The sequence below is a fragment of the Manduca sexta genome, chromosome 4, assembly GCF_014839805.1.
Source record: "Manduca sexta isolate Smith_Timp_Sample1 chromosome 4, JHU_Msex_v1.0, whole genome shotgun sequence".
Classification (NCBI taxonomy): domain Eukaryota; kingdom Metazoa; phylum Arthropoda; class Insecta; order Lepidoptera; family Sphingidae; genus Manduca; species Manduca sexta.
The window spans coordinates 4,341,961-4,358,249 of NC_051118.1; the positions used below are offsets into that span (position 1 = coordinate 4,341,961).

General features: G+C 35.0%; 1 protein-coding gene across 1 annotated transcript; it reads right to left on the reverse strand.

The window, feature by feature from the left end:
• Positions 1-9,131: 9,131 nt before the first annotated feature.
• Positions 9,132-14,423, reverse strand: LOC115442995 (ceramide glucosyltransferase). The gene has a single exon (XM_037440723.1). The coding sequence runs from the start codon at positions 14,130-14,132 to the stop codon at positions 12,939-12,941; it is 1,194 nt and encodes a 397-aa protein (XP_037296620.1). The 5' UTR covers positions 14,133-14,423; the 3' UTR covers positions 9,132-12,938.
• Between the last annotated feature and the right edge of the window lie 1,866 nt (positions 14,424-16,289).

Below are 16,289 nucleotides of genomic sequence, written 5' to 3' on the forward strand. Positions count from 1 at the left end.
AAAAAAAAACATATTCTCATTGTTATAAGCAATGAACTGTATAATATTCTGTACAGGTACTTTCTCTGCCTTAGATTTTATCCAGTTCTCTATCTTGAGGACACAACTAAAAAGGTAATAAAAAAATGTTTGACGCTCAGTTAAAAATTAAAATAATAAGACAGTTGTCGTCATTATGATTTATTTATACACATATGGTACTATAATATTTTACATATATCAGGTACGCAATAAAATTTACCAGTCTTTGAAACAAAACAAACATTTAGCAAATTATATTCAAATGTTTTAAAAGAAAATACGTTGGTCCCTTTCGTTGAAAGTGTAGCTGTCAACTGTATGAATCATTTATTGTTTAAGGTTAGATCACGAATCACGCAGCCTTCAAACAGCCATTAGTATTAAATTTTTAACAGAATACGAATCGTTCATAGACAATTTTTTTTTCATGTAGAAGCAATCTTATTTTTAATGCGACATTTAAATTGCAAAAACAACAAATCTGATTGTCTCGTGGTAATGATTTGTTTAATTGTAATGTATATGATTATATAAAATTATGTGTTATATAGGTTTTAATTATATAATACTGTCATAATAATGGAAATCGGGGAAATATAACAAAAAGTATAATATAAAATAATTTTGAAATTATAGAGAATGAAATCAACCACTGACAAATACCAGTTATTTATTAAAAACACCAATTTTAAATGCTGTTGTTAACGTCTTTTCCATTTGTAATATCCATAGCGTAAAGAGAAAAATTTTAAATAGGACGTGTTATGACGTCGAACCGCGCAACAAATTCAAAAGGTACATAAAACCATAATGCAAAGGGATATCTCCTGTTTCTTGAGGAAATCCATTTATAGGTTCCTAGTCCAGGCTTACTAATATATTTACAAATAGTTAAAATAGAATCTGATGTCTATTTGAATGTTTCTGAAGTTGTGGATTAGTGCTTACTTCAATTTCAGAATCCAGCTTTAATTTGTATGATAGACAATCGCGGCTGATGGGAAATTTTTGCGATGGCTTCTTTATGGCTATTGTCAATGGCGGCCTCAGACGACGCGAGACCCGGGCAAGCAAAAAAAAAGGTCCCTAATTACAATTTCGTAGGTAAGGTCGCAGTTATACCTAAAAAAGGTCCTCAGTTGGACTGGCGAGGTCTCTTTAAACGCGTGGCATGATTTCCCCTTCCCTAAGGCAGCCACTGACAACATAATGTAAAGAAAGAACTTCATAAACGTAAAAAAAAGTATTGGATTGAGGACAATTTATCGAACTAATTAGGCCAAAATAACTGCATAAGTACGAAAACAATATTAATTGGCACACTACACATACGGCCGAGTTCAATAAACAATCCCAATCGGTATTCTCAGATCGATCGCGATAATGATCTAATGAGGATAAAGTTTGTGTGGAATACCCAAAGGGGCCGTTCAAGTATTACGTAACGCAATTTTTGAAGATTTATGATCCCCCCACCACTTCATGTATCGCGCCGTAACATTTTCCTATACGCCCCCGCCCCCCCTCCAAAAGTTATGTAACTCTAAAATGACAATTTGTTTTGTAATATTCACAATTATTTTACGAAAAATACCTTAAGTCGCTAAAATACCTTCGTTATTGTTTTAAAATAAAAAAAAACAATGTTACGTAACGCTTTGTACGAGACCCCGTCTCCCCAAATTGTGTTACGTAATACTTAAACGGCCCCAAACATGATTTTTTAATTGGTGTAACGGGCATACCCATCTTCGGGTCAAACCTCGGGTTACTTCGGGAATTCACTGCCATAGGCTCCCGATGACGCGACAGGCATGCTCAGCTAATCGGAGCGTGTGAACCTGATAGGTAATGCGAGAGCATTGGAAAATTCATTCGGAGTCGGAGAGAAAAATGGCGGGACACGCGATACATTAGAAGCGTGTCATGTTATTTTTTCTACTTTTGCAAGACACTTTTATAATTATTGTACCTCTGCAAAAGCTTGGTATTCTCGATACCGATCCGATAGCGATTGTGTTCATTAGTTTTCGATTGTAAATAAAACATAAAAATGTTCGTAATTATTATATTGTGCTAAGAGAGTATCACCCTGTACACTTTGCATTTAGAATTATTTTACAACAGTCGTTTATGAACATTAAGTTTCATTCAGGTGGGATGTTTTCCAATACGAATAATATAAAGGCGATAAAGATACAAAAAAATAAATAAACAATTATCATCATGATATAATCACATCATATAAACGTCTATCTGTAATGGCAATGATCTTTTTATTTATCGGATGAATGTTATCAAAAATCTAAGTTATATTAGGGTTTTTTGGGCTTACAATAGATAAAGCATTCACACTACAGCAATCGTCAATCTTTTTGTTCGGTTTAAAGTTAGTGACCAGGGGAGCTGGGAAGTATAGGTAGGTAATAAGAACTATGTTTTGATCCCAATCTCAATCTTTAATCCGATTCCTGGAATGAACTAATCAAAATACCCCTGGTATGACAGTTATATGGCGATGCAAAGACCTACGCGAAATCTGCCTAAGTTTAAGGAATGACTGCGATGTTACGCTGCAATCAGCTTCCTGAACTCTACGTTTCAGCTTCTATGATCTACGTATTTTAGTAATAAAGTTCATAATGCTCGCCGGTCACTGCACATCATTGTAAATTAATCCTTAAGCCTCATTAAGACGATGCAATTTTGCTACAAATAATCGTTTTTTGAACATCTGTCAAATGGTATACATCAACGCGGTTAACAATTACTCGCCATTATATCTTCATAGTCATTTCTTTGGGTAATAATTGCTAGCAATAAATGACTCATCTTCATGAGGCTCCAGTCTCTGAAAATAGTATCTGATACACTACTCGGAACTTAATTAGACCGAACTAAAGTTGACGATGGCGGTAGGCAACAAAGGATACTCAAGAGCAGTGGCGAAAGGTCAGTATAACTCAATTCCTGCAGGCCTCCCTTTCGTAATTTATGTAAATTTCAATTATCATTAGAATGATTTGAAGACCGCTTGTATTAGGACTTATATGTTTTCGGATTCCTTTTCGAAAAACTTCACCCTTCGGCACTGCTTAAGAGTTAGCGATAGTGCTTTTTATTTATTTTAATATATTTGGGTGGCTCACAGCTATCAAAAACAAAACAAATATAGGACGAAACGAATAAGGTAAGCCAATTACGAGCAACCGCATTTTTCTTGTTACATGATTTACATAGCTGCTACGTTGCGTATTGATGCTTAGTGGATGAGCTTTATTGAATGTTACAGTTTTGAGAAGAAAAATTTCGATTAACAGAAATGTGATCTATACTTATAGTACACGGAAGAAAAAACTAAATGTAAAATGTTTACTTTATTTCGAAATAATGGCTTTGTTAGGAAATTCCAGCTATACTCAACCTGTGGCCCAATGAGATATGCATATTGACCAAAAATTCACTAAAACTAAAAAAAAATCAAGACTTGCATGTTAACCGCATCAGAATTAAATCGTTTAGTTAATCGTGAATTCTTATTTTAAAATAAATATTTTTTTATATATATATATATATATATATAAAAAAATATTTATTTTATATATATATATATATATATATATATATATATATATATATATATATATATATATATATATATATATATATATATATATATATATATATATTTAATAAATAGATCGCTAATATTTAATTACGTTCTTTAATTCTGAAATATATTAAATAACTTATGTTAACCTCTTTTTGGGCCATTTAAATATATGGTTGAGTACAGCTAGGACATACCAACATACCAAATACAAGAATAATTGTAAATTAGGTTGATATTTGCTTGTATTTAGTTTTACCTTGAATGTAGCACAATATTATGACCTGAATGAGCAAATATTTTGGTGTTTCGATTTTTAAATATAACAATTCTTAGCAAAATTATATACATTTTTACAGGAATAGATATGTAAAAGAAATATAAATATGTCGTTTATTATGAAAAGAGACTCCCAATGAAAAATAAGATATATTACCTTCCAATTTGAATCAACCAGTCGGTTTTCATATGTGATGTAAACTAAAATGTATTTATTGGGAGCTTATTCTTTGAATAAACGACATAATTATACATAAAAGCCATAAAATCGTAGCCGATCATAGCATAGCGCGTTTATAGCTGCAATAATTTAAATGGAGAACAGGTATGAGGTACATCCTTAACATTCAATTTTGTAGTGTTTATTGAAGTTGTATGAGGCTTTAGAGATGTCGGGTTTTGGGGTCGGCCATTAATAATGTTTTTAGTAACAGTGATATGCGGTCAGGTTTTAGAGCACCCTTCGCCCCTACCCAAAATCATGTGTATTTTTTTTGGAACACAGTATATTAAAATTATTAGATTAGGTTGCGCATTCAACGAAAAATAAATACATGAGATATCTCATTACCCCCTTGTGATATTTCGTGATTTTATTTCCAGATCTCTCCCACCCTTTCTAGCTTCACGTGATTAATGTACGACCCCTTTATCAGTGACCAATGAACTTGAACCTCTAAAATATATCAAAGATCCATACTGTTATATAACATGAAGTCATGATTGCATACCTCATAATAGTGTTCGATATTTAGTTGTTTATTAAACGGAAAACAGGTTACAATCATGTATGCAACAGATTATAACAGGAAAAAATAATTCCTGCACAATAATTTACATCCAAAACATGTGTTCTAGAAGATACTTTAAAAAAAATCAAATTAATTCTATATTTTAATTTGACTACAAAATTGAACGTGTAGAAATGCGAAATTTTAATTAAAAAAAATATGGCCCATGATATCACATTTAAATTATTCATATTCTTACATCTGTATAATACATTCAGTGCTGCCAGGTAAATAGGTTTTAAACATATGATAGATAAGATTTTTCAATTCGTGCATACCAAATTAATACCGAATTTTAATATTTTTGTCAATTTGAATGTTTTCTTCCGTCTTGAACTATAGAAGATAGCTTTAGTAAAAGGAAATTATTGTACTAAAAACAAAAATTCATGCCTAAAAAAAGGCCTCCGGAAAAATTGGTTACATATTTTTCATGTTACTAACTAACCCTCTTATTCATATACGTTTTTTATCTAAGGATGGAGCATTGCTTTGATAACAAGTCTGTTTCTCAACTTTGTTTATCTGACCGCCAACTAGATTCAATTGGTATCTCAATATTAGCCAATCACAACGGCTCTATGCGTACGCACTGCGAAGGCTGCCATGTCGTTGGCACTGAGAAACAACTTGTTATCACAGCAATGCTCCGTCCTTAGATAAAAAACGTATATGAATAAGCGGCATAGAATACATCTCGCTAACCTGGCAGCACTTTGCACATTCATGGCTATTGGATTGGTCAGTTGTGCGGCTCGAAATACTAAATTCTTGTATAATTAGGCCTACAATACTTAATCCTTTCGCACTAAACAAATTAATTGACGATACATCACGTCAAAACCGTCGAATTATGATTTTATAATACAAATAATCAATTTGCTTTGACGGCGTTATACGTCCCGCGTAAATTAAGACGTGACATGACGTCAAATAGAAAGGATGTGTTGATAGAAATCAATTTAAGTCCTTGAAAGCCAAACTTTTAGCTGTTTACAAAGTGTAAAATTTGTACAATTGAGCAGTAAGCGCTGTTTTTGAACATTTATTCGTATTTAAAGTTTTCGCTTTATTTTGATGTGTAGTGTTTTACGTAAAATTACGTCGAACAAAGTATTCTTATAACATAGTTTGATGTTAAATCATTTTTATGTACTACTATAATATATTTATGGAACAATGTATAGTCCGTCTTAATGAACGAATGTAGAATGTCGGATAGTTCTTGCGTTGGAAGGAGAATTTATTTAGAACATAAAATTCAAGAATTAAAAACTACCTTAATAAGTCCATAAAAGTATAGTGAAAGAAGCTAAATAATGGTCAATATTGTTTAAAACTCCGAGTCCGATTATGAAGAAATTTGGACCCACTAAAACGATCTTTGATATTTAATAGACTTCGTGTTAAATTAAAATAAACACTTAACTTAATCTAAAAAATACTTAATTGTTGTAGATTAACATCTGTGTTTATTGTTATTCGAAAGTATTTTAATTAAAGCAGTCTGATAAAGGTGCTATTTTGGGACAGCGATATTATATGAGTGCCATGAGACGATTAGCGCCGCCATGTTTATTAGTTTTTAGTGGAAGGACATATACATTTTTGATAACTTTTCCATTGAATATGCTTGTATGGTATGAAGTATTTTTTTACGTCGTAAGGCGTAATTTTACGTCAAACACATAATAGCGACTTGCTTAGATTTTTACCAACACAGCATTTTAGAGGCGTACCTTGCGTATTTATGAAGAAATTTCTAATATATATATATTTACATATATTTTTATTTACAATTTATTTTTAACATTATAATAAACCGGAATATTTACACGTCCGGGTTAAGTAAAAACAGGAACTAGACTAGAAGTGGTCTATGGAATGTTTAGTTAAAATTCCTTGTCTTCATAAAAATAATAAATAAAAAAAAAACAATTACATAAGTCAACATATTTAAAGTCTATAATCGCTTATCGGCAATCACTAGTGAGCCTACGTATTTACATAACATTATTTAATACCCAACTAAAGCTAAAATTTCTGAAGACATAACTTTAGATCTGGTTGTTAATAGTTATTATTTATTACATAATGTCTTCAACAGCAAAAATAAACCATAAATTTTCCTTAGAAAATACATCATGAATGAAAGATTTAGGTCTATTCGGAAAATAAGACATTTAAGAAGATCCATACTATATGAAGGCTGGCAAAGGATCGATGAGCCATCTTAGTAGGTTTTTATAGGCGTACTGGACACTATCAGGGACCTGACTATGCCATACTTGACAGTTCAAAACAAGGAACGTACGTCATGTGTTTGACAATGAAAATTGGCATACAAAACCCATCTCTTGAAGAAGTGACACAGACTAAGACACCAATATTGTCGATATTACTGTTTTATGAAAAAGTTGGTATTTTTCTGGAAGATAACGTGACAAAAATGACCTCACGTACAATATCTATCAACATTTTTTGTCTCAAAGGACTCCAATCCACAATACATTTATTTTTACATAAAAATTTAATCATCACAAATAACATATAAAACACTGACGTTATTTTTAGTGTTTACGTAGTTTCCTTTGATGATATCATCTGTAGCGGTCTTTTGAGACCTCTGATTTACCCATTTTAAAACCGCACAGATGCAATTTATTCAAAAAATATTGTGGTCAGAATATTTTATTGTATTTTGATGAGGACTAGCGTGATTCTAGTGTGGGCTGGAGTACCCGGCCTATAATACGTTTGCAACGTCTGTGAGTTGTACTTTGATAATGTTCAAATACTCATATATATTAAAGTTAAATTATACAAAAATGTTGCGTACCTAACACATGGCTTTTATCCTCGAAGGGTAAGCAGAAGCGTAACAGCTGCACCCATTTTCAGCCTATGTATCAGTGGCGGAGTAAAACTTTACAGAAGGTAACCGGGGCAAAAAAAATTGCTTAGTTAACTTATCGGAGCCAATTTAACAAAAAACAAAAGCTAAGGCAATGGTAAATGAATAAAATCCACGTTATAAAAAAAAATTAATAACCAAAGTAAAGATAACGTATTGCAGAAATATGTTGTTTCTTTTTCTATATCTATTATAAATTTTGAATAGATATCTTCAAGAATGCGGTTATACGCTGTTTTGTTGTAAGCATTGTTTTAAGAAAAACAGTCACAAACCGCGGTCCATTATTGACTTGTTTCTGAATATGCACAAAATAAATATTCATAACTAAAAACATAAAAAAAATACAATCGAATTGAGAACCTCCTCCTTTTGCTGAAGTCGGTTAAAAATAATTTTGTTATGCCGGTCTGTACTTTGTACCAAATAAATAATAATTTCTACGGCCGAAGTCTCAAGGTTTTGGAAGACAAACATTTTTTCGTAAAAAAAGTTGTTGCTAATATAAAAAGGTTAATCAGGTTAAAAAGTATAAAAATTACGTCACATATGTACTACTTTGTTACTTTGAGGTTACTTAAATTCTTACAATGTCAATGGGTTTCTATCAGCTGTTCGGCGCCATTTCGTTCTTGCAAATTTTATCGTTGCAATGTTCGACTATTTTTCTAATGACCTCTACAAAATAAGCGTAGTGACAAATGAAAGTTTAAGTTTGATTCCAGTGTCACATTTGAATGTTGGCTGCGAATATAATAATATAGAATACAAATTATGCTCATTATAATACACAATTATTAAATTTAGATTATGTATGTGGCTGGTTTGGACTTTTTTACGAACAAAGCAGAGGAACTCGTATTTGAACTGAAAACTATGGAATTCCATTTTCGAATGTAATACGCGATGTACTTATCTTCGGAAAGTTGGTATAACTTTAAATTATGTAAAACAAAGGAAAACGGCGCAAAAAGTATTTAAATCTTTATGAAGCATATGCATACTCTTATTGCATACTCACATAAGCAGGTAGCAGAACAAATTCGCAACTTCAAATCTCCTATACACTCTTGTATTCTTACCAAAAAAACCCACCACAAAAATATAATAGAAGGGATTTAATTGACTTCACATGGAAAAGAAATTAATTAAACTAATCGCGTACAGGCGATTTAGTTTTTAATTATTTTAAGCTATTCATGTAGACTATACATAAAAATATTTAGAAACCACTTTCATATAACCGTAAACAATAAAATAAAATAACGCCATTATAGACATTGAAGTGTAACCACATAATTAGGCAGTCCTTACCGCTAGTGCAGTAAAGTTCAAGGTCGCTGAAAAATCATGTCATTAAATGCACCTGAATTGCACTGATTATGCGCCAAGAATGCACGCAATTAACCACTTAACCTGCATCGCAAGCACGAGTGGCGCAAAGTTATGACACTACCAATATTTTATCTTTATTGACGTAATAAAAAGGTAAAATGTGTCATTGTTTGTCGCATAATCTCCGGATATATGATTAAAAACTCTGACTAATAGTACATCCCTGAATCCTACTAATATTATAAATGAGAAAGTTTGTAGGATAGGTGTATGTATGTTTGTTCTTCTTTCACGAAAAAACTACTGAACGGATTTGGATGAAACTTTGCAGTAATATTAGTTATACATATGAATAAACACATAGGCTACAATTTATAATGATTTTGTGTAATTTGGTCATATCAAGTAAGTCGAAAAAAAATATCTCGAAAGCCGCGAGCAAAAACTAGGATATAGCTATATATCTTATATCATAATCATAATATAGCTATATATTTTATATCATAATGACGGGTTTGTATGTAGGCGAAATAGCAAGCAAAACTATATGTATACTTAAACTTGAGTACCACCAATATGAAGGGCCTTAAAATAGTTCAAGTACATCGCCTTATTGACAGCACACTTGAGCTTGTGAAGTGTACCGGTAAGTTCTGGATTCGATTCTTAAACAGAACGAAATAGTTACCCCGGACACATATTTTAATACTCGTATTATTGTTAATTTAGATATTATTAGAAAAACCAGTTACATAAACATCTGGGTTTTAGCCAGACATTACCGACCAGATGTCTAAATAGAGCATAATATATAATATCAGCAATGTATTTACTGTTCTACTGTTGGGCCTCCTCTACTACTGAGAGGGATTAGGCCTTACTCCACCACGCTGGCCTAGTGCTGATTAGCAGACTTCACATACCCTCAAAATCCTTTAAAGAACTTCAAAGGTATCAATCAGCCTCTCCGTCCACTGCTGAACGTAGTCCTTCCTAAGTGAGGGTCAACTATGCCGGTCTTGGGCAGCCCGCATCCAACCACTATTTATAGTAAGGTATGCAGGTGGTGTAAGGAAAAACTAATTGAGATTTCCACACTAATATCTACGCAGGAGGGTTGAAAATCAGATAAATAAGCGTGAATATTATTTGCTCGGACTCCTTTGTTCAGTTAGGCAACTAGGCGTGTTTAACTTTCACATTACGTTACCGACCTTCGGGGCTAGACTGAAACGCCAGTCCCCTTAGCGTCTGGCGCAGAAATGATAGTTTCGGAATCGATTTGTACTTTTGTCCTAAGCGTGACGTAAATATCAGACGTTGGACTTATCCAAAAACTGTTGTTCGCAAGATGTTTTAATTTCAGAAATAATGCTATACTAATATATAAAGCTGAAAGGGATTCGTTTGTTTAAACGCGATAATCTCAGGTATTACTAAACCGATTATGATTTTCTTTATTTATAGAAAGCTACGTTGTTCGCATATGCAATAGGCTACTTTTTATCCCGGGAAGACTTAAGCCGCGAGCAAAAGCTATAAATATCGTGTGCCGGGACTCAAAACCACTGATATCTTTAGACGTCTTACAATTCTCGAAAAACCAGATTACAGGTCTTAAGACACTGCTTCTGTCTGAATGCAGTATTATAAAAACAATGGGTGAGCATAAGATTATTAATGTATAGATACAGGTGGGTTGAATTCACATATCATTATTCGCAACACAACGTTTGATGACGTGCAAGTAAACACAACGTCGGTCTCATTGTATTGCGCGGTACGACACTGCTGAAGTCCCGGGTTAAACCTGGGTAAGGTCAAGTTATATTGAGTTTTTGTGTTCAATACCAGAGACTGGAAATGGTACCTTATATGGCAATAGACTCGCCCCCTTTTAAAGTGGGTGCCCTGGTTCTGGCTCTGCCTACTCCATCTCCGATTAAAGCGTGATGTGTGTTTGTTTAAGCACAAGGATCGATGATATGGACAAGCGTGTTTATTTGCTATCAATAAATATTGTCATCAGTATTATTCTTATTTGATTCTCGACTTTCAGTACCACTCCAAAGGGATAGGTAGACAGGTAAATTACGCGCTTAATTTTTTCTATAAGTGCTGAGTAAATAGCCTACTGGCCTTTTGAGCACTAATTTTATGCTACCCATGTTCGATACTTGATTTGAATCGTTCACATGTCACAATAGATTAGTAGGCTTATGATGTAGTAAGTACTAATGTGCTATGACTATGAGCATTACATATATTAAATGTAAATATAAATTAAAACATTTATAACCAAGAACCTAACATTATTTTTAGCTTTTTTTAATTATATTTTTTTCTCATTTTTATTGATCTGTTTCATACCTTCTAAAAGGTATTTGGACTTCTCTTTCGACAAGATTTATAATTATATTGATTACTGAGAAGCTATTTGCCTTTATTTTTTTGTTGATCTCTCTTATACCTTCAATAAGGTATTTGAACATCTATTTTGATACGATTTAAAATTATAATAAAATAACATTATTTTTGTTCACCATAACATAATCTTATATGAGATGTAATTGTGTTTTATTTTCTACATTAAACTTACTGTAATTAAAAACATGTAGATTGTGATGACATAAACTAATCTACAACAAATTGTTGTGTGTGAAAAACATGGTGCTTTGATTAAGGAATTCCAGTACTGAACTTCTTTTGAAAATTACTTTACGAATAGGAAGCCACATTATCAATGTTTGAGTTAAGTTGACACTTATGCCTTTAAACACGAAGCCGTAGGCAGAGGCGCAAAGGGTGCACCCAATTTTCGCCACGTATAGGCGCAACGGGTACACCCAATCTTCGCCATGTGTATTCAGACAGATGTGATAGGAGCTAAGTCATGGCTATATCGGGCACAAATTCCATACTCTGGGCTGATAGAAATATCCAATATCACTGGCCAACCTGGGGTTCAAACCTGCCACCTCAGAGCTGCAATCTCACCATAATATGACTAATATATGGAAATATAATTAACCTCCACTACCCCAGTGTAATTGGCAGTAAATGACCAGCAGCCTATACAGACTAAATGCACAAATTGTAAAAATCTTCAGAGATTCTTTTAGCATCGGTGGATATAAATACAAAATTTTTTATCTAACCGTAACACAGGAATCAAACTGCAAACTACGTGTTAGTGTCAATCATGATCACATGTTAAAAATATACAAGATAAAAAGCCAGACATCATGTTATGCATGGAAGGCCTGCCTCCATGATATGCATTCACAAAACATTTGCAAATACAAGATGACCTTATACCACTTCCTGTCTAGCTCCTTTTAAAGTTTTCCTTTTACCATTTTGTAAGCAGGTACATTTTATATGTTAAACTAGCCATCTACATTGGTAATTTTAAACTGGTTTTCACATAAATAAATTACTTATATATCTCAACATCCATTGAGTTTTACAATATATCAATTTAATTGGTTCGCTATACTTCTGTTGCAACAATAGCTTTGTGATTCTAAGTTTAAATAGCAGATGGCATCAGGCTTTCAAAATGAGAATTCAAAAAAATTCTTTTGTGGATCACACTGGTTTGTCACTTGTGTGAGTCACAGCTTGTGTGCACCGTCACTCGTAATGTTCATGATAAACTGTGATTCATCACTGCAGCAAACAGTATCACAACACATTATCAGCATTTACGGAAACACAACAAACAAAAACATTTGCTCACCTGTTCCTCTTGTGAAAAATACAAAACCAAACGTTCCACGTTACTTTAATAAATGTACAAATCTTTCTAAAACAAAAGCAACAATCAATCACCCATTTCAAAACTATGAAATATTTGTAATTAAAATAAAAAAAAACTTAATACTAAATACGTTATAAACACACATTCGAAATTCAGTGGTGTTCAACACTTTACCGCACTGGTGACACCAAATTAAAGCTTTTGAGTATGAGTGAGAGAACAAGCTCAGAACTTGAGCTTGGGGTTGAGCTCGTGCGCGCGGCCGCCCCAGTCCAGCCGGTAGCTGCGAGTCCGCCACGAGATCTCGGGGCTGAGCAGCGCCGCCGCGAGCACAAACGGCGCGCAACACTCGCTCCACACCCACCCGCGCAGGAACTGCACTTTAGAGAACGGCGGCGAGCCGTTCTGCACCGAGCACAGCATCAACCAATCCGAGAGGAACCACACCAGCACGTGCACCAGGAAGAAAGGCAGCGGCTCCGCGCCGAGCAGCTGGCCCGCGGCCCATGCTGCGCCCGCGCCCAGCGGCATGCACTCGCTCAGCGGCTCCAGCAGCGTGGTGGCCGGCACCATCGCGATGCGCAGCCGCGCCCACCGCGTCAGCCGCGCCTGCAGCGCGCCCACCGACCGCGTGCCGGAGTTCTGCAATGCCGGCAGCGACGCCACACGCATCCGCCACCCCCGTGACGTGATCTCCTTTGCCATGAAGTAGTCCTCAGCGAGGTAGTCCGCGAACGCGGCGAGCCCGCCTGCCTCCTCGAGCGCGCACCGGCGCACCATCGATGACATGCCGACATGACAGTTGATGCCCAAGAAGTCAGCACCGAGGTACATGCGCGCCTGCGAAGTGCCGAAAAACACTTTCTCGTAGACGGCGGCGAACCCCTCCGCGTCGTATGCGAATGGCATCTGGTGCACGATGGCCACATCCTCGCCCATGTGCTGCACCATGTCGAGCAGCGCGTCGTCGCGCATTCTAATGCCGGCATCGCTGATGAGCACCAGGGGGTACTTGGCGGCCAGGTAGCCCGGCTGCATGTTGTTGATCTTCGGGTTGACCCCGATATTTATGCCGCCGACGAACAGCCGCGCTTCCACGTGAGGATATTTGTGCAGGAGGCTGTTCACTAGCATCACCGCTGGGTCGTTGTCGCTTTCCACACAAAATAACAACTCGTACGTTGGGTAATCGAGTGAGAAAAATGTCTCCAGGTTGGAGAAAAGGTTGGGGTCGACGCCAGTAAGCGGCTTCAGGATCGACACGCCCGGATACGGCTGCTCCGGCGGCGACCGGTCCACGGTTCGATGAAGCTTCCATTTGCAGTAAGAAAGGGCCATTATATGAATCAACCACAGACACACCCACGCGACAATAAAGAATATCGCAAAACCGTACACTGTATACACCATAGGCATCATAATTGTATTGTTATATAGTTCTCGTTTTCGGGCCGCATAATATCGACTGTCTCCAGGAGGCGAACCGTGCGCTATGACGCGATCATAACACTGAACTGAATGTGCGATAAAAAATACACAACGTGAAGAGTACGTGCGCCCTATAATTATTACACATTTTATATCACTGCGTTATCTATGACGACATAACATTTGTAACTGGTTTTGCAGATATAGGTATTACATCTTTTGAAAAACCCGATATTTCGCAGAGCTCAATCGAATCCTTTCGACACCGTACTTCAAGTGTCATTGCAGCCAACATTATAATAAATTGAAGTAGGACCTAAACTACAGAACGAGTTTACATGTTCGGCGAATTTCATTTTCTACCAAATTTCAAATAAAAATTATTTTTTAGGTACCGAATACTAAAAAATATTTTAATGTGTATATAAACATTAAAACGGGAATTGGAAAGATTACAATGCCTGTGTGATAATATTTTTTATTAGGCAGGATATACTTAAAGTTTAATCAAATTACAATAGTAGTTTTTAGAGTTACAAATTATTTATGCGGTTATAATTTGCTTCAAACACTGCTCAGTTATCGTTATATTATTATCAATTTTTATGGTATTCAGAATTTAATTTTCACTCACTTTCCTTAGAAAGTAATTATTTAGCAACACTGACTTAGCACCCCTTTGAAATAAGCATTTGACCGATCGAGCATTGCTTGTTGATTCTACAATACTATCAAAGATACGCATTTATTAACGCGTTAAGTAAGATAGCAATAAATGAAGTGGAGGCCACGAACTGGCAAGCGCAGGGTCGAACGTCAATCCACGAGGTGGATAGAATACATAATAAAAGTCGCAGGAAGTAGCTGGATGCGGACTGCTTTCATTAGGTCGATTTGGAAATATTTGGGGGAGGTTCATGTTCAGCAGCGTACATCCTACAGCTGATAATGATGAAGTAGGATAAAAAGGATACATATTTATTATTGTATTCATTTCCATTCTCATGGTTCGAAATACCATCATACCATTTCATCACTATCACTTCGATGATTTAGTTCTACACCCGGATTACCCAGATTCACAAACTGATTTAAAAATATACATTTAGTAATCGTTTTCAAGGTTTGAGTTAAGTATGATGTCCCTCTCAAATAAGCTAATCAGACCAACTTTTAAGATTTTTACTCTTTTCATATTGTTACGTGTTGATAAAAAAAAGGATTCTCATTTCATACAAATTCTCAGATTTCAGAATACACTCTCACGGGGCCTTGTATGTGTCGAAGAAGGCCACCACGAGTTTTACTAGATATGCCGGTGAGTGTATATAGTGTTAGGGACTCAGCTTAATGCTCGTTCGGATAATGATATAATCCCTAGCGTCGACATTAGGTCATTAGATCGGTGAAATCAACATAAGCGTTCCACTCGCCCCTTCAGTGGCGATAGCAATAACGCACTAAAAAATGGTTTCATAATGCATAAGTATTTCAAAATCAAATTACATCACAATCAGACAAATTGCTCAGTTTCTATCCTTTTTGTCCACTTAGTTATGGATTGGTAAAGAAATAAATATTCTATATTTTTTTTATAGTTAAGGCGATACCTCAAGGTCCATTTTCATACATTTTGTTTCGGCTTTAATCTGGGTAACTAAACAAGTATTGGCAAGTAAAGAATTTAAATTCACGTCTAGTTAGTGATTAGTTCTCGCAGTTGAAAGAAAAACGTAAAAATAATTAATAATCATGGATATTTCTGCCTTTAAAATTTCGTCATATTAAATTTTAAAGGCCGAAATATCCATGATCATTAATTATTTTTACGTTTTTCTTTCAACTGCGAGAACTAATCACTAACTAGACGTGAATTTAAATTCTTTACTTGCCAATACTTGTTTAGTTACCCAGATTAAAGCCGAAACAAAATGTATGAAAATGGACCTTGAGGTATCGCCTTAAAGTATAAGATATCCCGGTATATATTAATCGAAGCCAGGTTAATGTCTACCCGTGTGCCAAAATGTATCCAAATCCGATCATTGGTTTCTGCGTTTACTTCTAATTTAAATAACATTACAGTAGTCATACTCTAAATAAAATATCTTTTTAAGTTTTTTTATTCTGCCAAAGTACATTATGAAC